Here is a 23,843-nt window from a genome sequence, read left to right as displayed (position 1 = left end):
AATAATACTGTATAAGCTATAAATCCATTCTGCTGAATGGCTTGAGATGCCCTTGTGGATGCAGCGTGTAACTTGTGAAGGAAACTAAGAATGGGCCATGATTTTTCCTACCTAAAATGCAGCCCAGCATTTCATGAAAGAGGTGCACATGTTAGGAGCCTGTAGCAAGTGAGGGGGAACACTTTTTCTCTCCTGGCACAGCCTCACTGAATCCATATTGCAGTCCCTAATCTAGTTCCCTGCATGGCAGCATAAATCTTTCTGTTGTCATGGGATAGAAATGAATGAGCAAGGGAGCCAGCATTGTTACTTTTGTTAGCAGTGTGGTGTCCTGGCCTGGTTCAAGCAAAATCTGAATGTTAGATTCCACGACTGCTTGGGTTTTGTAGAATGCTGCTAAGAAGGGTGGAGGTCTTCTCCTTTACTCCTCCTACGCAAGAGCCACATGCTCTTGATGCAGCTCTCTTTACAGCTGAAAAAACAATGTTCCTGGTGCTAAGATCCAACTATTGAGATGTCCCCGTGCCCAAATTAAGGTTCAAACAAGATCATACACTGAAGTCAATAATACGGATTTTATTTAACATGGAATGTCTGGGAGAAAGGTAGAAAGAAATGGAAAAGAGAGCAGAAAGAGATCAGGTAGAAGATAGTCACCACTTGTGGATCCAGTGGTGTCCTTTTGATCCTTCACTCTGGGCTTCTCAGTAGCAGGAATCTTGAGGTCTTTTCCCTATTCATACATTTTAACAAAGAAGTTAATTACTGCTCATTGGGTACACAGTTCTGTTACTCTGTTGGTTAGTTGATGTCCTTGCTTCTAATGCAAATTAGTCCTTGTGCTCAGTCTTCCTCTTTGTTGGGGTTGGTGGGTTTCTGGAGTTGGTGGTCGCGATCTCCCCCTGCCGGAATTACCTTTTACCAAGTCCGAGCTGATTTCAGCACAGTTGCTGAGCTGGCTTTCCTTATGCCCCATAAATGCTGCAGTTGTGTCTGTTATCAGTGTTGCATTCTTCTCCCCCAGCTTTGTTAACCTCCCCCTAGATCTGAGATAACACTCAGACAATAGCACCTCCATTATCTTATATCCAGTTCCTGCTGTGTTGGCTTATCTTACAGTCCAAGTTCCAGGTATACAGGGAGGCAGTTTCAGGCGGCTTCAGTGGTTGGTGGTGGTCGCCGATTTTGGCTGTCCCATAATTTAGGATGATCTTTGTTTGACCAGTAATATGCATGTGAGCAGTTGCTTCTTTCCAGAGTTTTCCACAGTGGGAGTGTTTGTCTGGATGCATTACCCAGAATGAGCTAACCAGGTCTCACCTCTGCCAGGCCTGGAGATAGCGCTATACTGTCACTGCATTCTGTGCTTATCTCATGGCAAAGTCCTGTGTGAAACATAGATTTAGAAGAAACACAAAGATTTTAGTTATAGGCTAGCTGTGTTGAAATTAGTTAGAATAGGAAGGAATTTGGGCCCAGCTAGAGTTAATTAAAATAGTTAAGAGAGCTGGACCTGAAATGGGTTTTAAGATGTTCGTAACTGATTACCAAATAACTGATGATCTGTCATTTGTAATGTTTGCTTAGCTGTACTTAAAACGAGGAATAGAAACATTGATAAGTTGGTGTAGGGAACAAGGACAATTACCAGTTTCCTGCCTTGGTGGGAACCCGTTCAAAAGTCACGCAAGAGGAAACTTAGAGGTCACTAAAGTAATTAGGATTGTTAAAGTTCAGAAAGGCAAAAAGGTCAAACTGAGGAAGATGAGTTACTTCATCTCTTTTGGGACCACTGACCCAATTCAAGACCACCGACTCAATTCAGGACACACACTACGCATGCTTAATGATATTTAAGCTCATTTCCATACGAAGCGGAGAATGGGAGGTGTTAATGTTATGAATATGCATTTGTATTTTGGATATTCATAATATTTGGAAATAAAAAGCTTTGTGTTTGCTTGTATCGGGGCCCTGGGTCTTAGGGAGCTATCCCACGCAGTGCCTGGCGCCAAAAAAACATGCACTTTCTAGCTCTAAACTGTTAGAGAGTTTTTGTCCATCTCAGTTGGATATTGATACTAGATCGATATTTTGGTAAATCATGTGGGTGTAACAATGTTTGGGACCGGCAACTGTGTTCTTTAACTCCTTACACCTGGAACAAAAGAGCAGATAAAAATGTGCGATCTGCTCACTTACTATTCTCACAATTATCATGATGATGATTATGAAACACCTCCCAATTTAAGTAATATGTTTTCAGCCCCCTGTGCTTGCTCCATTAAAAAGAAATAAGAATCTTATAGAATTACTTTGAGGAGTATAAACCCTGATACTTGAGATCTTTTGCTTAAATTCACCATCCTAAGGTTGACTAAACCTGGATTAAAACTGATTTGTGTAGAGTCATCACTTCAGGATTATAACAAATGCAAGTTTACCCTCACACCGTGGCAGAAGAAACCCCTGACATAAAGCTAGACAGCATAAGGAATTCTAGAAAAGAAAATTCATGAAGATTTTGACAGTCGGCAGTTTTCCTTTTTTTCCTTCTTCCATCTCACACTAGAAATTCTAAGTGATTTCTTGAGCAGGTAGTTGGCAATATTCTCGTGGTGAAAAGGCACATGAAGCATTTGGTTTATGTTAGTACATTTCCTAATTTCTACCTCCCCTTCCTTGTCGTCCATGTTCTCAATTCAAGCTGACTTAGAAACCCTGATTAATGCTGCTGATCTGGTTCAGTGGTTCCAGGTTTAATCTTCAGTCGTGGTGTTGTCCCCATCCTTGTGCTGCTTCTCATGTTGCTTCAGTGTAGTCAAGTAGTGCATTTGGTCAGTGAAGCAGAACAGGGGATGAAAGTGAAGCTTGAGAGAGCAGGAAAAACACATCTGTGTCTGAATTGGTTTGCCAGTCTCGTTCTGTGTCTATACCCATCTTCCAAACACGTGCAAAGACCAACTCAGATACCTGTATTGAGCTTGATAAAAGGAACAGAACACAATGATGCCTTACTTGCCCAAATAAGGGAACAGTGTGTTTTAAAGAAGTAGATAAAAGAATGTATACGACACACAGGATGCTCAATGTCGCTGGAACCAGTGGATAAACAGATAATGAGGAATATAGGGGGGTTTGTGGCAGTTATGTAACAAGAGGCAACAGTGCATGCCTTGAGAGAAGTTCAGGGAAAGGTCGTCTCTAACATTGGGGGCACTCAGTGAGTATGACCACCTAAGACCCCTTCAGACAACCCTCTAGGACAATAAAAGGACTTCTAGTAAGAAGTGGATGCATGCAAATTAGTTCTATGAAAAGTGATGTTTATTAGGCAGGAAGTACATTGTAATCAATATAAATGATCATGATGGAATAAATATCTTGTTGTAAAGTTTTGTGACACATCAGATTAGAGGAAATATCCTCTGGGTGTCCACTGCACTGCAATAAAGAATGCTTCCTTTTTAATACTTCAAATTGTGATAGAAAGTTTCCTCCCTAGCTGATTTCAGTATCAACCCAGAGCACTGTGCTTTGTCAGAGTCAAGAATGAGTAGTGAGGGAACAGAGTGAGGGTGGTTTGTAATTGGTGCTGTTGAAAAATGTAAAAAATAGTCTTTTTTGGCAAGTGTGTAGCTTGAGTATTAGGAGATGTGTTCACTCTTGACTGGGGTAAATTGATTTGCTTAATTAAAGGAGAAATTCAGTACTTGCAGTTCTACTAACTACTTGACTTACCAGAATTGGATTTCTCAATTATCCTTGCAGATGATGGTATAAAAAAATATTATAAAAATTGTAGCCAAAATAGGGAATTTGTATATGAAAGGAAGCTGCACAAATGTGTATTGAAATGCAGACTGGTAAAGTGGCACTTAGAGTAAAATCAGGCTTAACATCATAGCTGTTCAGATCAAAGTGAAATGCTTTGATAGCAAGTGAAAAACTGCCTGCTGATTTTCCAGAATGAAGAATTGCTTTAGTAAAACGGGTGGATTTTTATTAGAGCACGCTTTTACTGAGTTGCCAGTTAAATCTTGAGCATCTATTGAAAGAATCATATGAAAAAGTTACCTAAATCTTGTATGAACCACTTAGAGTAAGGAATTAAGTTCTTCTGCAGAAAGTGAAATATTAACTAGTTTCTGTGCTTCTGCATTTTATTGTGAAAATGAAACAGGAACAGGTTTAAGCCCACACTGGTTCAGTTAAATATGCAAGTGGTGAGTTATATACTGGTGTTGAATTCATTGGGTTAAACAGTGCCTCTGATCTTTTTTAAGGCCCTAAATCTATGTCTCCTCTCAAATAGCAGCTGAAGGTCTAGAATCTATCTCAGTGTGGACTTGCATGACGGTTCTACTGTAGGCTTTTTGCCTGTGATTTCCATGTCGTAAGTGATTATTTCAACCTAACTTAGTTTCAATTCCTTCCTTTTCTGGTTGTAATGACTATGGTAATTTTCTTCAAGCAAGATGTCAGTGCCTAGCATTTTAGAGATATTTCTTGGACATTAAAAACAAGCCTCAGTGCTAATAAGATATTTGTATTTTCTGCAGCTAGAAAAGATGTCTTCTCTAAAATGTTTATATAGATCTTTTCCATTTCAAGCTAGTCTACTCACAGCTCAACTCCAAGTTTTGAACTTTACTTTGTCCTTTTCATTCTGTTGAGAGAACTAACTGTTTAACCCTCTGTGTTACTAGTTCACAGCTCTTTCTTCAGCCTGGAACCTAAGTATGTTGCTGTCTTAGAATTGTGTACCCCATTGTGTCTTGCAGAGGAGAGGAGGGAGAGAACCTTGCTTGTTTATTCCTAATTTCTTCTTGCTTTTCCTTGCTTAATGTGAGGGTAGTCATGATATTAATACAGGTCCATTCTTCCTTTCTACAACTCACCTCATTAATTCTGAATGTACTACGTTTCTGTTTCTTGTATGACACGGATGAAGGTCAGTCATGTCACACTGCTGGCATGTATGTATGTGTGTGTATGTAATACCACCCGGTGTCGCTAATTAATATTCCATGCTAATGAGTGTTGGCTTTAATCCATTCTATAACAACAAATTGTCAATGGGAATACATTCCCTTTAGTGTAAAAGGATTAATTTTTTATTAAATTAAGGCAAATTCTTTATGGCATTGAAACAAAGTGTTTGACCTTGGCTGATAGAATATGTCATCAGGGAAGAACAGGTAAATGTTACTTCAGTGATAAAAGAGAATTTGCTTTCTTCTGCTTACACCTTATTGACAGGAAATATTAAAACATCCTTTCAAAAGTATTTATGCTTGCAAGCTCTCTTTGAAGTTGTTTAATATATCTTAGTTTGTACAAGCATAATCAGATATTTTTTTTTCCCCCCAGTCGGTGTTATCCGCTGTCCAATTTGTGGTCAGGAATGTGCAGAGAGACACATCATAGATAACTTTTTTGTGAAGGATACCACAGAGGTTCCCAGTAGCACAGTAGAGAAATCAAATCAGGTAAGTGCATTAACATGTAATCAAGTTAACACGTTTTGGATGCATGTGCATATCCTTGGCTTCTTGCTGTGTGGCCTTCTTGCTGTTTATATGCAGACAGAACTTCAAGTACTTAGACATCACATGGGGTAGCTACTCTAGAAAATCAGTTAAAATGTGTGAAAATGCATGTGAAGAAGGTGGTTCTCTTACCCTAAACTATCTTTAATTGTTGATATAAACTTGCATCTTAATAGCAAAAGATAAAAGTAAGGAATAGGCATTAGAATGGGAATTTCTGTATTTTGGACAGGGTGCTTGAAGCACTCTTTGGAGCAGAGACTTGAATAACATTACATCAGGAGATCTAAATGGACTTTATCAGATTACTGACAGAACATGGCACTAAATAGCCAGAGTCCTGTTGCCAAGGGAGAGGCTCAAAATGCTAATTGGGGAAGATGGTATATTATAGGGGTTTCTTGTCTGTTTTCTTACATAGACTGCCTTTTCTTCTTTTTGCAGTCGAGTAATAGCTATCATAAAAGCTCCTTATCTGGAATAATAATAATAATCTGGGGTAGTTTTTTCTCATGATGTTTTTTTCCGGAGGCAAGTACTAGCTAGTGTGGAAGCAATACCAAATGAATAACCACATCTGTGTAGGACAATTTAGCAATCTCTGTTTGCAAAATATTGCATGTCTTCATTTTTAGCTAGTAAGAGAGTATCTCATGTATCTCTTTACTTATAAACTTTTTATTAAACTCCAGAAACGTACTGTAAATAATTCAGCCTCTTTGTATGTTACTGCATTCTTCGTAAGGATGGTACAGTAAGGTTGGTATATCAATGTGGCTTGCATTCCAACTCATGCCCTAATATGTGGATGGTGGTCTCCTTTTATTTTGAAAATTCCGCTTTTTCACTTCCCATTTTAGAGGGGACTGTATCATTGGCTCTTGAGCTGTTTGCTTCAGGGCCAGTGTCTTAGAGGTCCTTTATTGTGTGTTCTGCTCGTTTCAAGGCTTAGCTGGAATTTGTGCTTTCATGTGTGAATGGGCACACCTCTCAGGAGCAGATGACAGGACCCTGTCTGGTTTGTGATACCAACTTGCTGACTATTGAAGGCATGAGTGGTGTCATCATCTCTGAGGAAGAGAACTTAATGTCTTGCAAACCATTAAACTGTTCAGATTTTAAGGAATTTTGAAACTGGACCTTACCAGAAACTGAAATTGAGTTGTGAGTCCCTGGAAGTACAAGCTGTGTTCTTGCAATGTAGGACTGCTTTTGTTGGATTTGGCAAGAGGAAATGTTGTTTTTTTTGTTTGTCCCCTGGGAATTGCAGGATAATATGAGTTTTGCAGATGGTTGTGAGATTTACATAGTCTCTCAATACTGTACCAGTAAGATTGACAAATTGAGTAGTACCTGTTGAAAATTTGATCATAACTTTTATAGTGTCTTTAAAATTAGGAAGAGAAGCAAGACAACAAATAATGTTATGCAGAAGCAGTCCTAAAAGGGGTTTTTTTTGATGGGGTGGGGCTGTACCATAGCCTCTGCGTAGTTACATAACAAGTCCTCTAAGATACCACTTTGGGGAGTGGTGACAGAAATGGATTTTTTTTTTCTTGGGAGTAGTAACAATTTTTTTTAAAGTCTCTGCTCACCCCCCTTTTCCCCTTGCAATATTTTTTTTGCTTCCTGTGAAAGTTAAGTGGAGAATTTAATCCATTGAGTGGTGTGAGCAGATATCTGGGAGGTTCTTGAAAGCATTTGTGTTTCCTTAAGGTCCCTTCTAGACTTCAGTCTTTCTCTTCCATTCCATATTTGTGTCTCCCTCTCCCTTACACAAACCAGCAGGTTTGCACTTAGAAAGCAAGTCTGTTCTTCAGCTAAGTTCCCTGGCTGAGTTCAGCACACTTTCTGTAGCAGTTGAAGGCAGACCAGCAGACTTTGCTGAACCAGCAGAATAGGACAGTCACGTGCTTTTTTGCTGACTTTTTTGCAAAAAAATGGAGCTAGATGTTTTGTTAGATGCCTGGTAAGTGAGTGTGTACCTTACCTCTTGGAAATGAATGATGTGCAGTTCTCTTCATTTGAAGATTTATTTTAGTATGATGATGAAGTTTTTTGTACATTCCTTTGTACCTCCACATAAGACAAAAGCTACACTGTTCTGTAAAGTTCTCTGTTTACAGCAAAGTTAAATCAATAATAGTTAAACAGATTAGTGTACTGTCCAGGGGGAAATATTATGAGGTCTAAGGATGATACAGCCTTCTAATCAGCCTGTCTTGTTTTGTCTTTGAAGGAGCAAAGAGAAAAGAAAGAAAATTTGCCATTAGCTACATAGGCAACAGATCAGAGAAATTAAAGTAGAAAAGTTACTGACACTTGCAGGAATTATTGCATCAGAGGTCATCCAAATTCTGTCCAAAACTGTGGCTATTTGATAGGATTTTTCTACTGCGATGGTTAGTTTGTCTTCAATAGTTTTGCAGCTTTATTTGAATGCTTAAGAAATTAGAATTGGAGGCAAGGCATGGGTTTTGTGCAAGATGTTGTGGCATAGAACCACTGGTCTGTATCTATGACTAGCCTGTATGTGTGTTGTCACGAGGGACTGCCTTATTTCCATCCAAGAGAGACTGCAAGAGACCTCTTGCAAATTAAATGTTCGATTGTTTCAGATTCAAAATCGCACTAATGCTAAAGCAATTTTTAGCATACTGAACTAAAACTGTAGGACTGAATGATGTACCAGGGAGCCTGGCATTGTGGGAAGAGAAGAAATAACCGGAACCCATGAAAGTCCTATCCATCTATATAAAATCATGTTTGCCTTACCTGAGCCTGATTTGGGCAGTTCAGTACGCTACTGGCATAGCTGTGCTTTCTAGCAATTACTACTGCAAACTTCAGGAGCACAAGAAGTGAACCTGAAGAAGGTAGAGAACTCCCTGTTACATGTTCCACAAGAGCTTTCCTGTGTAGCATTAAAGGTTTTGTGCTGGCTATTAGCATAGAAAACTTTGCAAAAGAAAAGAAACTCACAGGAAATGCTGTTGAGATCTTCCTGAAGGTAATCATTGTAGGTTGTGGGCAGCTAGGACATAAATACTTTGAAAGAGCAGATGCTTTGTAATTTTTTTCACATTGTGATTTATTTAAAGATTTGGCAAAATTATCGGCTTCTAAAGACAAGTTTGAAAATAAAAACTAATTATATTTCATGCGTAAGAGTGAACAGAAAGGGGCTTCAGACCTAAGAGATGTAGCTGAAGCAAGTGCTAGATTTGAATAAGACTAAAAGGTGGACAAGTGAGGGAAATCTAGGGACTTTAACAGAAGAACATGGCATGTGCAAAGCCATGAAAATAAAAGTGAGAAGTGTGAGATTGATGCAAGAGAGAAGACCATAGTGATAACATGGGTGTTGGTGCAGCATACTGAGCCTCTCCTGCATTTTAGTCCAGGTCCTCATTCTTATAGCTTCTGTGTCCAAAAGACAATGTGTGTAAAAATATTTTTGATGGCGAGAGTAACTTCCTGTATCTTTACCAGTTACTGACCTGAGAGTTTAAAATATTGTAGTAGGAATGAAGAACAGCTGGGCTTTATGTGAGATTTTGGGAATGTAGTAACAAAACAAGGTATGAGCTTAGATCTGATACTAGATCCAGATACTAGGAAAGCAAGTCTGAGTGCCATAATGAGGTGATTAATGAGGAGGATTTAGAACAGTAAGTTTCTCTAGGTTTGTATGGTGCCAGAGGAGCCACTGTGTGTTTTTCAAAAAAAAGAACTCTTATGCTTGAACAGCTTATAAAAGCTGTACCTGTAGCCAAAACATCTTTGAAAGTCAGTGGTTTATGGTGGTGGGTAATAGGCTCAGGAAGAGTCACAATATGGTTTTGTATGCTTTGAAGAGATGTGGGGGTGAGATGGTGTGGTAAGAAGATGCTGATCAGACTGCATGCATTTTGAGCTATCAGTACATGGTTCATATTTAGAATTGCATGCAGTTGCTGTCTTTGGTGATTTTGTATGTGCCAAGAGATAGTTACATAACTCTTAGCATTAGTGAGGTTTGGATCCAGTAGGGGAAAGCATTGTATCTCATTTACATTGGTGGAGTTTGGAGTTCACTGAATATTCATCTGGTCTACTTTGCTCTCTTCCTTTGAAACCTTTGCTTGATTATTTAATCTCTTCAATACTCCAAGTGTATTTAATTGGAAGAGTGATTACTTAGTACAGTAGCTGAGAAGACAGGTCTATTACCTCAACTCTTGCAAGTAAATGTGTTTTTTCTGTCGTGAAAGCTTGTGTATTTACTTAAAATAGTACTTACCTGCAACATGCTGAGTAATTTCTGTTTTCATTAAATTTGACTGAAGGCTGAATGAACACTTCCCAGGGTTACAAATACTAAAACTCGTAACTGAATTAAATGTAATTACAAGGAAAACTCAATTAAAAATAAATGTCTGTCTGACCAGAATAAAGGGCTTGTAGGTTAACTAGGGAGAGTTTTCTTTGAAATCACTGAAATACTGCTTGTGTGAGTCACAAAAATAAGAATGAAATGAGTTTTAGGTTTTGTAAGTTCATAACAAATATTTACAGTAATTATACTTCCATGAACTTTAGCTGTATGGCTTACTCTAATAACTAGGAGTTCTAGCAAAATCCAGCCTATATCTGAAAATGCATATTTCAAATCAGAAGAGGATAGGAGCAAATCTAGTGCTACCTAGAAGGCATTGCTGTTTTGACAGCTTGAGTTATGATGTCTACGAAAAGCTTTAGAAATCTGTCTCACGTCCACTTGGTGGATTTGGAGAGTATAAAGTTGGGATATATATTTTTGGTGCTACAAAGGAGGAGTTTTGATTCATTTCGCAGCACCTGATTATTGGTTATTGAATCACAATTTTAATCTCATTCCATGTGTAGCAGGTCAAAGCAGTTGAAGAAAACCCAACTAAAGCATATTGAAAAAAGAAAATAGATGAAAGCTCCTGGAATCTAAGGAGAATTAATAGCTTAAAAAGTTCTTTGAACTTACCTGAATGCCCTGGCATGTTCATCTACCTAATTTTGCTAAAGGTGATCTGGAAAGGCTGTTGTTGGGGTTTTGTTTGTTTGTTTTTGGTTTTAATTTCGTTCCTGCCTTTTTTTTTTTTTTTTTTTTTTGGTCTTTGTTTTGCTTCTTTGACTTAAAGAATGCCTGAAAGACTTTTTTGTTCTTTTTATTTCTCTGCTTATTTTGTTTTTGCTGCTGGTGTTTTTTTACACTAGGAAACCAAACATCCAGTATGTTAATCTCCACTCTGACTTTTAAAAATATGTGTGGGTATCTGGGGGCACAGCACAATCACACCTTTCTGGCAACAAGACTGATTTGAAAACTTTCTTGTCCTGCCTATTCAGTTCACTCTCCAGTCAGCGTTGCTGATGTAACTGAGCCTTGGGCTACAATGGTGTAATCAGTCCTGGTTTGCATCAGTCTTGCAGAGGGTTGCATTGGCACAGCAAAGGAGGAGCAACAGGCGAAAGAGAAAGGAGGGACAGGATTTTTCCCCCAAGAATAAGGAATACTTAAAAAAATTTTTTGTTGTTTTTCAAAATGTCATTGAATTTAAGGGTTAATAGCAAGTTTTATGCTTTAACCCCAGCTGGTAACCAAGCACCATGCAGCCCTTACTTTACTTCCCCCTTTCAGTTTACTTCCTCCTTCCTTCCCCATGCCGTCTTTAGTGGGATGGATGGGAGAATTGGGGGGGAAAAAAGGTAAAACAGTGAGTTGGACTAAGAACAGTTTAATAAATGAAATAAAGTAATATTAAATAATTGTAATAATAGTAGTAACGAGAGAGAGAGAGGAATAAAGCCCAAGACAAACAAGTGATGCCCAATAAATTTGCTCGTCACCCGCTGACCGATGCCCAGCCTGTCCCTGAACAGAGATTGGTCCCTCCCACCCAACTCCCCACAGTTTATATGCTGAGCATGATATTCTGTGCTATGGAATATCCCCTTGGCAAGTTCAGGTCAGCTGTCCTGGCCACACTCCCTCCTTGTGCATGTCCTGACTGGCAGAAAGCATGGGAAGCTGAAAGTCCTTGACTTTGTATAAGCAATGGTTAACACACTGATGTGTTGGTTGTTGCTATCAACATTATTTTCGTACTAAATCCAAAACCACAGCACTGTGCCAGCTACTAAGGAAAACCCCCACTCTATCCCAGCTGAAATCAGGACAGAAAGTAAAAATCTTCGATTTCCTGATTACAGTTCACTCCCTTTAATTGCTTTATTTCCATTTCCTAGACTTTTTTTTAATAGTGTCCTGACTTTGGTGTTTTTCCCTAGTCTACTGGTCTGGATAGGAATAAGAATTTTTATTGTTAAGAGAAGAAGGGGAATTACAAGAAAAACCAAGGAGAAGTTAAATTTTTGAGATTATTTTGAAGAAGAAAACTTTCAGGCCTTATTTTTGAAAAGAAACAGAAAAAGGGGCACAAGCCCAATTTTTTCTCCTTTGCAGGTCACCTTTAATGAAAAGAAACTGCTTCAAACTCAAGTGACAACAGGAGGGGTTGACAGCCCTTGTGTTGTAATTTCATTTCTCAAAAGAGACTTGCTTTGAGAGGTAATATGATCCAGAAGAATAAGCACAGCATTGGGAATCTGGAACTCATGTTCAAATTCCAGTTCTGTCAGTAACTTGCTATCTGGCCTAAGGCAAGTTTTGTGCTAATTTTCCTCTTTCCTGAAGAGGAAACTGGAACATAGTTCTATGTATATAGTTTTTATCTGCATAAGATATAAATATTTCCTTCCTCTTTAACTTAATCTATATTTACCATATGTGGGTACAGTCATTTGGTTGGGGTTTTTTTAATCAAACTGAAAACAAAACTAAAACCTAAAATTTTCTCCTGTTGCTCCTGTGAGCAGAAATCTGTCACTGTGGTCTGTAGGATGCAGCAGTCTTCAGACGCCTTGAGGCTTTGGTTTGCAGCAGTGCTAAACATTGCCAGAAATGGGTGGTAGTTACCTAAACAAGTATCTGCATAAGCATGTTCACTATTTTTTACTACCAAAACCCCATTGAAGGTAGGACTACAGAGGCGTTGTAAAGGAGGGGTAAAAAAAATGAAATAATACTATGAACGTGTGAACTGGTGTTGTCCATCATTCAGAGTTTTCAACCAGTTGTTCAGACTGTGGTACTGTAGCAGTTTTTTCTTGTGTATGTATTTAGTCTGTGCAGAGAGGTTTTGGTCTGCTGACATGTTTGTTTTCCTTAATTATTTTTTTTTCCTAGGTCTGTTGGGTATAGTCCATAGAGCCTCAGGGGTTAACAGGCCACAGTTTGAAAATTCTTATGCATTGGCTGCAAATCTGTTCTGGGGTAACTTTTTTGACAAACTTAACTGGAATACTGTCTTTAAGTGGTGATGCTAAGATTCTTGAGAGGAGCCTTGCTGCTCAGTACTGTGTGTGCTTCCTGAAACCCAAGCAGGTGACAGGAAGCTAAAATTAGAGCTGCTGTGTGAACTGAGGGAGGCTTCTAAAATCAGAGCAGTGCTGGTTGTGTTCTGTCATTAGTAAATATTTCACAATATACATCTTGTATATAGTAAACATTGTATGGCTTCTGAGTGTGCAGGGAATGGCAGAAAATAGTGGTCTGACTTTCATCATGTCAGGCAAAGATTTTAGGGTAACACTGACAAAATGACCTGTTTCTTTGAAAAGTCACATTCAATTACTTCTATGCTGTTATTTATAATGTTCCTGTACCTCAGGCAGTTTTCCGTTCTCATTTCACTGTTTTCAGAAAACGATGGAAGTGCACTGATGATGTATGAAAAATAACTTGTGTGTATATTCCAAACTTATTTTGACAGCTACCTTTTCTTCCTCTTGTCAGGTCTGCACAAGCTGTGAAGACAATGCAGAAGCTCATGGGTTTTGTGTGGAATGTGTAGAGTGGTTGTGCAAGACCTGCATCCGAGCTCACCAGAGGGTTAAATTCACCAAGGATCATACTGTGAGGCAGAAAGAGGAAGTATCGCCAGGTAACATATTTATAATTTCACAAAGAATTTGTGTCTGCACTGGAAAATTATATTGGACCAACACACTTGTTTTAAAAAGTGGTAAACTGAAAGCTGATTTTCTGTCAGTTTGTCTCACATAAGTTGAGTAGTGGTAAAGGTTGTTTTTCTTTATCTTTTTTTTAATGTAATATGTTTTAAACCAATAAATATACATAGATTTTGTCTTTCAGGTGGATTAATTGCAAATTATTTTCTTGAGTTTAGAGATCAGCTGCAGAAAATACTTCTTTAGGCATTTGGCTCCTTTAGTTTTACTAGAGGTCTAACAAATGGTTAATATGAGCTTTATTGTTGTAAGGAACAACAGGAAAGGAGCACTGATAGATTAAATTTTTTCAGCATTCTGATAAAAAGCCAGCCAAAATTCATTATTTTAGCGAAGTATCTTTTGATGAAATGTTTTACCTTAGAAATGTAAGGGAAGTATATTATGAATTGGGGCATTTTTCCTCAGTAGGATCTAGGATAATTTGGGCTGGAAGGGACCTCAGGAGATCATCTAGTTCAGCCTCCTGCTTCAAGCATTCAGTTTTGAGCTCCAGTTGCTTGGGGCTTTATCCATTTGGGCCTTGGGAACCAACAGTGGTGAATGTGGTGAACAGTACAGCCTCTCTGAGAAATCTTGACTACTCTGTGGTAGAAAAGGTTGTATTCCTGTTCATTGAGAACCCCTTTTGTTTCAGTTTTTTCCCCACTGTGTCACGTCTTTTAGTGTCATTGTAGGAGAATAATAAACATTATAGGATGCTGACAAACATTTACTGGTTCTAATATGTTCATTGGACTTCATGATTTTTCTTGTAAAGGTATAATTTTTAAATTTGATTTTTGTTATACATTATTTTAAATATATGTATTATAATATATATTTATTTTCATTCCACCCTATCTAGTATTATGAGGTAGTCTGTTGCTCAAAGGGTATCTTCCACCATGGTACTTTGAAGATATACACTGTATTCTGTATCCCACTTTCACACATGTTTAATCAAAAGTGAGTAGAGTGTAGTTTCAAGAGAAGACAAAAGTGAGTAAAAGTGGCTGATGGACTCTTAGGCAGAAACATGACTTGGTGGTAGGAATGGTCTCAGTGCATTCAGGCCTCTTTGGGAGGAAGTTTGTTGATGAGTTGAAAAGAATTTTGACTGAAGGACAGAGATCTGAAAATAACTTCTTCCAGATTTCTTGAAAATAAGTAAATGAAGGGGAATGAAAAAGAGTCCTTATTGATCTGCAGTGAAGGATGGGCTGCAGTGTTGTACTAGTTTGAAAACAAACCAGTGGGAGGCACCAAGTCAAAATAACAATTTAATGGAAATTAAAGAAAAGGGAAAAAAAAGTAAAAGAAAACACTGTCAAACTGACAGAGTCAAGGTACAACCTGACACCCTGTTAGGCAGGGTGGTGGTGGCAGTCTGGTAGAATGGTGGCTGCAGTCCTCTGAAGCAGTGATCCTGTAGTAAAAGAGTCTGCTCTTCCTCAGAAAGTCCAATGGTGGCTGTGTAGCTCCTGTCCTCTGGAAATCCAGTAGGAAGGGTTGTCTCTGGTGGTCAGAGTCCCAGATTATATCCACGATGGGATGCTTGGTTCCTCCCTCTGGGTGGAGCATCTCACAATGGGGTAATGAGTTATGAGGCAAAGTGTTGATTAGGCTCATTAACAGAAGATAGTCCGGAGGGAGTTATCTCTGAGTCATGCAGCAGGACAATGATGGGCAATTAACAGCAAGATAGTCTAGGGGGAGGAGGCAAGGAAACACTGCCCCACCTGGTTTCAACAGCTCCTGAGGATGGTAATAGAATACACTGCAACCCAGGACAAGTGTGAAGCCAGTTTTCATTACAGGCCATGTAATCCTTATGAAATCAGTGTCAAACTTAACTCCTAGGAAATGAGGCTTTGTCAGTTAAACTGTTAAAGGAACAGATTTCATTTCTATGATCTGGTGGTGTTTCCTCCACCCTTTGGTATTTGCTCACTAGAAACTGAAGTGAGACCTCTCACCCATCTAAAATGGGGTCCTGAAGGGAAGTTCCTATCTCCTGGTTATTACATCCTGGGTGTTCTGCACTTTTGAATGCATGTGTCTTGATATCCTCAAACCCCTTTTCACCAATTCAGCTGAGAAAGAAGACAGAGCACGAATTAAGTCAACCACCTCCTCACCTCCATTTAAGAAAGGAACTTGCTGGTTGTGCAATGTCTTTTGCAGCCTCAACAGTACTGGCTACTCCTTTTGTAAATAGTTTTGTGAGGCCATAAGGAATTACGTTAAAATAGGTTCTAGACATTTTCCATTAAAGAGGGTGCTAGTTCCATGCTTGAGCAACAAGAGTGAGACATTGCAGTTTGAGCTTATGGCTGTTTTAGTCTCAGTGATTGACCTGATACACACTTGCACACATAAGGAAAAACAGGAGAATGCAAATCTTGAACAAGTTCAGTAGCCTGTACTAACATCTTCGTTTATTCAACAGAGGCAGTTGGTGTGACCAGTCAGCGACCAGTGTTCTGCCCTTACCACAAAAAGGAGCAGCTGAAGTTGTATTGTGAGACCTGTGACAAGCTGACCTGCCGAGACTGTCAGTTACTAGAGCACAAAGAGCACAGGTACCAAAGCAAAGCACATGTTCTATCTATCTCACTTACAGGAAGGTAGCTTGAAGTAGATTGTACTTCTAGCTGTATGGAATACAGTCAGGTGGAAAAGTGCAACATAAAACTCACAAATAAACTGAGGTTGTGTCCCAAAGAATGTGATTGAGGAGTGTGTGTTACATTTAGAATAAAATCTAATTCTTCCAGTTGTTAATCTGGTGACTTAAACACAAGACCTTTCTTTACAGTCAAGTTATTTGGTTAGAATTGTTGCTATGCAGCTCTTCAGAGAGTCCGTAGAAAACACAGGGGCTGTGTTATGCAACTGTACACTTACATGTAATTTCTCATTTGTCCTTCAACAAGATGATTATATAACAGCATTACCAAACAGTTTCAGAATGCAGTAAATGGGAATTTTTTTTCTGTGAAGAGCCCTTTCAAAGGAGGAGTTAACCTACAGTTTGGCTAATACTGTACTTGGACAACACTATGACACCAAAATCTTTGTGTTGCTGTTCTTTGGTCATCTCTTACTGGCCGCTGAAGCTGAAAAGCAGAATTATATACAACTTCTGAGTGCAAGGCAAAGATCTTGCTGGTTGACACATTCAGTAGTGTTTTGGGACAGATGCACTCTGGTTAAATATTATATGCTTGCTGTACCTGATGCAACCACCCAAAGAACTTGCTTGCCTGAGCAGGTGAACGTCAGTAGGTGGGAAAGTGTTGGCTGCTGTTGCTCCTTGGAACAGCCTAAACATTGCTCTTGCAGAGTTGCAGTCTTTCTCTTATATTCTCCTTTTCTGAGGATTTATATCCCTTGTATAATGTGCCACCTCCTTTTGTCCTCAAATTTTTAAAGATTTTGGTTCCTTGATTTAAAATGTTGCCAACTTCCGCCAACTCAGCAATCTCTTCTTCTATTTCTGCATCCTTGTCTTGCATGAAGTAATAGCTCACATGCATTTTCACATTCAAAGTGATGACTACCTCAAAACAATAATTTTTCTTTTGCTAAAATTAGGCTATGGTCATACAATGTCCTTTTGTATCTATGAAAATTGTAAATTCTTCCCCCAGTATGACCAGAAATAGACTATAAAATTAAATATACTATAAATAAAATCTATCAGCATTTGCTGGCATATGCTTCCATGATGACAGTTAAATTTTGGATTTGAGCAGCTCCTTTCGTCAATTAAAGAAGTATTATTTGTAAGTCACTCTGCTTTTTAGCAAGTATATCACACTTTTTACAAGTGTAAATCCTCACTGCTTTTTACTACAGGTACCAGTTTATAGAAGAAGCTTTTCAGAACCAGAAAGTTATCATTGAGACACTAATCACCAAATTGATGGAGAAGACTAAGTACATAAAATATACAGGGAAACAGATCCAAAACAGGTATGTATCAGATTGTGAGGTTAAAACTGACAGAAGGCAACTTTACATATACTGTAGTTTCTTGAAATGTTTAAATTAGTGCATTTTGTACCTCTCTCCTTTAATTCTTCCAGAAAGAGGAATTCTAAGATCTTCAGTTCACTGTAGTGACTGTTGCCTGTTCAATGCGCTTGGTTGTGTTAGGTAACTCTTCTGCTCGGCCTGTGGACTTAATGGGCAGCAGTTGCTTGGGTGCAACAAAACAACTTATGCAATAAAGACTGTAAAAGACAGTCTTAAATGCTTCCCCACCATCAGCACATTAATTTTCTTAGTGTAGATCCCTCTTAGAAAGTGAAAGGTTATGACTCATGTTTTCATAATGTTTGTGACATGTGTTTGAAGATTTATGTAATACTTTTATGCCTGGGGCTTTATTCACTGGGTACTACAAACCTGGGAGAAAAATAAATCTGTAAAATGCAGTCTGCAGTGAGCCTTTCTGGTTGCTCCTTCAGGAGAGTTCAGGGGCAGCAGTGCCCAGGGAGATTCAGCACAGTCGGGGATGCCGAGTATGACTTGAACTCTTCCTTCATCTTAGCAGTAGAGGTTTCCCCAGTATAACATTAAGCTTTGCTGTTATGAGTTTGAGCAGTGTTGTTGACGTGGCTAAATCAGTGCCATTCTACCATAGATGGAAATTAGACTTAAGCAGTTTTGATTGCCAGGAACCATTCCAGAGAAGTTCCGGACAACTGAAAATTGACAATTTCAATTACCACTAGCATTTAACTTTTATCAGTGACAGATGTCAGCAATTTTACCGAGTTATGGCATTAGTTAATTAATTTTATCATAGGTCACTCTTACTTGGTCTGTATTTCTGCCTGTAATTTTCCTGACTATAAGTATCTGATGATACATGTATTAATTGATGCATATGACCAAGAAGTATTGTACTCTAAGCAACAGATTTTTTTTTTTAATACTGTTTAGAGGGTGGGTTTGTGAGCTAAAGAACATTATTTTCTATACTGTCTACTTACAGAATTCTTGAAGTGAATCAGAATCAAAAGCAGGTGGAACAGGATATTAAAGTTGCCATATTTACACTGATGGTAGAAATAAATAAAAAGGGAAAAGCACTGCTGCATCAGCTGGAGGTAATTTAATTTCTATCATAAGAAAGAAAAATGTCAGTCTTAATATTTTTTTTCTATGTATTCACATTAAAGTAAATTTCTAGCTTCAGTGCACTGTGCATGTCTTATCATGATTCCTAAGTGGAGAGATGTCCTATACCAGCTACTTGAGCCAGTGGGGTTTCTGGTGGAGACAAGTTTGGCTTTTGAGGGGTGGTTGCTCTTTTGTTTGTAGTTATCTGTGTGCCCTGGTTTGTTGATCAGGGATGTCTCTGAGCCCACTTTCTTTCTCCATGCTTTTGCAATTTATAGTTCTATGCATCATGCATGGAAAGTGTTCTATGAGAATTTTTCATAAATTCAACAATCCAGTAGCAAATCATAGGAGAGAATTGTCTAGAATGGACACCTGGAAAAATAGAATCTCCAGTTGTGTTTTAAAAAGAGTGTGTGTGTCGAGAGGCACACACACACATATATAAATATATATAAAATGTGTCATTAGCACAGCAAGTCCTGATATCTTGAGTAAATGTGTAGTGACTTTTCTTTTGATAGCTGCATCAGGGGGCAGGAGTCCTTTTTAGAGGAGCTAAGTGAAACCACTTGATCATTGTGAGTTACCAATATGAAAGCTAATGCCTTTTAACTGCCCATTGAACCTTTTGACTGGAACTGCTTTTCTACTTGCAGACTCTGGCAAAAGAGCATCGGATGAAACTTCTGCAGCAGCAACAGGAAGTGGCAGGTCTCTCTAAACAGCTGGAACATGTCATGAATTTTTCCAAATGGGCAGTTTCCAGTGGGAGCAGCACCGCGCTCTTGTACAGCAAACGCTTGGTAAGGTTAGGAAGACAGCTCTCTCCATTCACTTAGAGACCAGAGTTAACTCAGATATGCATGCACATGTTTGTCAGGTGTTCTAGGGTATTAGAATTTTTCATGATTTTCTACTCACTGGAATATTTATATATAGTTTTTCGTGGTTTTCTCTTTAACATAAATGCAGAACGTTTCTATTAATTTGGCTCTCTGGTCATGGTTCTTTCCTGTTACAATACCACAGAACTTCTGTAGATCTGCAGAAGTAGGAACAACTCCTTTTCTCTGGGTTGAAAACTGTGAACCTGTGAAACACTGGGAAAAAATGCTGTGTGTGCTACATCATCAGTGTGCTTCTTTTCAGTACTTGCTACAGCATCTGAGTAAAAACAGTATTTGAAAACAGTATTTGTATATCATAGTATCTGGTATCTAGCATTTTAATGTAAATATTATTGTGTGTCTTTGTTCTGTCAGATTCATCTCCCACTAAAAGTCTTCCAAAACTGATAAAAATTAAACTAGGGCTTTTGTTTGTCCATACAAACAAGTTACAAAGCTAAATATTTCATTGCTATAATGGCCCTTAAGGTCTGAGTGCACATTGTCTCACTAAACTGACTGTTCATGATGAACAGAAATCCTAGAAAATTTGAAAGAAAAAAAAGCAAACCAAAAGCTTACCTTGATTTTTCCAAAGGTTACTAGGCTGTACTTGCCTGATATCAGAAATCTGTAACAATGCTGAGGAAAGATGCTAGATGCTTTTTCCCCCCCAAATTCCTATAAACTGGTTCACAAAGTTTTTTTCTTTATTTTCTCATTGATTAGTTGAGAACCTACATGGATATTTGTTGGGGTTTGTTTGTTTGGGTTTGCTGTTGGGTTTTGCTGGTGTTTTTTTCCTTCTTTTGATACCCATTGATACTGCAGGCTATCCTAGAATATTGCTTGTTTTTTATCAACTTCAGGTCGCTAAATTCATTGGGTCTGCCTTATTCTGCCTCAGCCAGTCATATTTTTTTAATTGAATAGAGAAAAAGGACATCAGACTGAGTCATGTTGTTTATAATTGCTTGGTGTTGCCACAAAGACTCTGCTGTGTAAGAAAACAAGTTGAGTTTCAGGCTTTTTAATCATGTGAACACTAGGCAGCTGAAGAAAAGGACCATCTAGCCCATAACCCTCAGCAAATGAGAAGTACTTTTGAAAAGAACAGATTGAGCTTTAGAAAGCTGGTGCTGCTTGGGAGTTGAGTAGCTAACCTATCTGTGGGCATTTGGAAAAATCTATTTCCAAGCAGTGATATGTAGAGGAGCATGTGAGACTTCTGCTCCAGCATATCCAGGAGAGAGGAAGGAATGCCTGTCAGATTTAAAGGTATCATTACAGCTTGGGGGCTGTACTTTTCATTACAACTAACATGAGGTAACTAGTCATGAGTTTATCTACAATGCCTGTGTGTGTGCAAAGTAGTAGGAAAATAATGGAACAAACTGTGACAGGAACTGTGTGTGACCAGTACTGGTAACAGGACAAAAGACTAGAATTTCTGTAGTGTCATGTACTTGATTCTGTTAGTATACACTGAAATCCTAAGGAAGTCTATATCCAAAATATTAATAATGCACTTAAAATTTTCCATGGTCATTTAAAAATATTGAGTCTCATTAAATGTTTTTTGTATCTGGTCTTAAACTGACCTGCCTAAAATTGAAAGAAAAAACTTGTTCACTGGAAGCTCTTATAAAATTCCTCTGGGGAAAAAAAAAAAAAAAAAAAGCCCAACTTGTATTATTTTGAACAGTTAAGATGATTTTGCCAAATATTTATCTTTTCCAGGAAATAATCTATCACTCAAGAAAAACAAGAGGTTTTTTTTTCAGGATCTGCTGTGTGTGATTCTAAAATGAGTGCCTGTTATATTTCTGTATATCAGTTCCTGACATTTCTAGGGAAACAACTGCAAGACAACATTTTCTTTCCAGGAAGTAGATAAATTGTGAGCATTTGGTAGAATATCCTCTTGTGTAATCACAGTCCAGTTCTTGGGAACCAAGGTATTGGAAGAATCTGAAAATATCTGTGAACCTGAGTTTTCAAAGACAGTTTATAAAAATCTGTTCTTTGGCTGTCTGAAGAAAACTTAAATTTAGTACAAAAGAAAATTCCCTGTGACCATACTTGTTGCCAAACGTATGGCATACTTTTCTTTGACAGAAAAATGAATGGGATAAAATAGATTTGTAGGGTAAAAAACATCAATGGTTATGTAAATCTGAACTTCACTTGCAAGCAGTTAAAATCATTGAATATAATGGCCTAGTTTTTGGAAAGATATGTATTTCTACTGGGAAGAATTGTTATTTTTGTTTAGGCTGTAGCTAACTTCTTTTTAAAAGTACTTTAGGAATAAGGGGAAGATGTTAAAAATACCTCTTTATTTGTAGCTTGGACAAGTTTCTCTGTCTTTAACCTCAGTTCTCTAGGGGCTTGTTCAGGGGGCTTGGTGGTTTTTTTGGTTGCTTGCTTTGTTTGGGGGGTGTGTGTGGTTTTGGGATTTTTATGCTGTTCAGATACATGGCTCTGGCCCCAGATGAAAAAAACCCTTTGGTTTTTTTCCTGTTCTAGATCACATATCGACTACGGTATCTTCTCCGAGCAAGGTGTGATCCTTCACCAGTGACTAACAATACCATCCAGTTCCACTGTGATCCTAGCTTCTGGGCTCAGAATATTTTCAATCTAGGTATGATAAATTTTTATTAGCCCTTTGGTGTCTTGATCCTATTTTGAAAGCAGCTTTCTTTTTGCGATGATAGCCTCTGCACTGTTCATTTCTTGATTTACTCTGTTAAATGTATTTCCCTAACTGTGAAAAACATTTAAAGTGCATAACATGGGGAAAAGTATTATTTATGAATACTATGAGAAAATATTAACAAACTTACCTTGTTTGAACTGTGTATGTGATGGTGAAAATAGCAGCTTTCAATTTTCTGGTCAATACATATAACTTCTGGCTTCTGAAGCAAGGAACACAGTTTATAACCCTATCCTGAGAATGGGTTCCTGCTGTCAACCAGCACTCACAGGTCCTTTCCCATGGGACAGCTTTCAGCCACGATGATAAGTGCCCTAGAAACTCAAGAGCTTAGCAGGAGAACTTAAAGGTTTTAGAGCTCTTTTAGGATTTTGACTGTTGTTGTGCTTCCTTTCTCTCTCCACTGTTAGCTTGGTGGGCAGTGTTGTTTTTCTGTCATGTGCAGAAGGCTTTGTGAGATACCTGTGGGACCGTTTCTGCCTTTCATCAGAAAGTGCTCTCTCAGTGTACAGAGGGGCAAGTGTATGATTCTCTACAGTGTCAGAGAAAGAAAGTGTTACAGCAGTTCTTCAAGGCAAACAAACTGCTTTTCCCAGACATGAGGACATTGGATGGTAGCAAGGAAATTCTCCGAGTTTCTTCTTTATAAATAATTTTCTTAGACAGGAATTGAAAGTGAAACTTGTTTCCAGAAACCAGCTGTCAGGTTGTGTGGTGATAACTCTGAACTGCTGCTCAGCTGAGATGTTTGTCATGACTCACTTTTTCTTGATTTTGGTGGGCTCTTTCTTTGGTGTGTGTTCATTTAATGAACTTCTGAAATATGGTCCCTTACATTCTGAAAAGTGCTATAATAGAGATGGCACCTGTATAGACCAGCACTGAGGTTCTTGTAAGAGTTTAGGTGATAGATAAAACCATATCATGTTTATGTATATAGTTTCAGAAATCACAACCTTTAGGCCATTTTGTTTATGATCAAATGTGTTCACTTTCTTTAGATAAGCTAGATTTAAGAACCAGTGAAGAAAAAATAAAGTCTGAGTAAAGAAACAAGTTACTTCAGGAATGGTTTGGGTTCTAGTCAGACTGCATATTGCTGACATGTGATGGCATTTCTGCTAACTACCATACTTTGGTATTGATTTTATTTATTTTGGCTAAAATAGGTTCTTTGGTAATTGAAGATAAGGAAACCCCACCACATATGCCCAAGAGCCCTGTGATGGAACCAAACTTACAGCCACCAGGCAGCTTACCTTCCAACCAGCTCTCCAAGTTCCCGACACAGATCAGCTTAGCGCAGCTCCGACTCCAGCACATGCAGCAGCAGGTCATGGCTCAGAGACAGCAAGCTCAACGCAGAGCAGGACCAGCAGTTCTGCCAAACCCAAGAATGCCAGGAGCCATGCAGCAACCTCCTGCTTCTCATCAGGTAAGTTAGGACTGTTTACA

At 38.5% G+C, this 23,843-nt stretch overlaps 1 protein-coding gene across 1 annotated transcript in view; it reads left to right on the top strand.

Annotated features, from left to right (window-relative positions):
* The window catches only part of LOC116442463 (transcription intermediary factor 1-alpha-like), a 58,683-nt gene that overhangs the window by 16,604 nt on the left and 18,236 nt on the right, over positions 1 to 23,843 (top strand). Inside the window, exons 2-9 of the mRNA XM_032105491.1 lie at positions 5,374 to 5,492; positions 13,426 to 13,573; positions 16,093 to 16,225; positions 17,505 to 17,621; positions 18,649 to 18,763; positions 19,436 to 19,582; positions 22,196 to 22,313; positions 23,558 to 23,823. Of these exons, the coding sequence (XP_031961382.1) occupies positions 5,374 to 5,492; positions 13,426 to 13,573; positions 16,093 to 16,225; positions 17,505 to 17,621; positions 18,649 to 18,763; positions 19,436 to 19,582; positions 22,196 to 22,313; positions 23,558 to 23,823 (1,163 nt within the window). The remainder of the gene's footprint in view (positions 1 to 5,373; positions 5,493 to 13,425; positions 13,574 to 16,092; positions 16,226 to 17,504; positions 17,622 to 18,648; positions 18,764 to 19,435; positions 19,583 to 22,195; positions 22,314 to 23,557; positions 23,824 to 23,843) is intronic.

The sequence above is a fragment of the Corvus moneduloides genome, chromosome 4 (assembly GCF_009650955.1).
Source record: "Corvus moneduloides isolate bCorMon1 chromosome 4, bCorMon1.pri, whole genome shotgun sequence".
Classification (NCBI taxonomy): domain Eukaryota; kingdom Metazoa; phylum Chordata; class Aves; order Passeriformes; family Corvidae; genus Corvus; species Corvus moneduloides.
The sequence above is the reverse complement of the archived record's forward strand: the minus strand, read 5'-3'. Positions and strand labels throughout refer to the sequence as shown.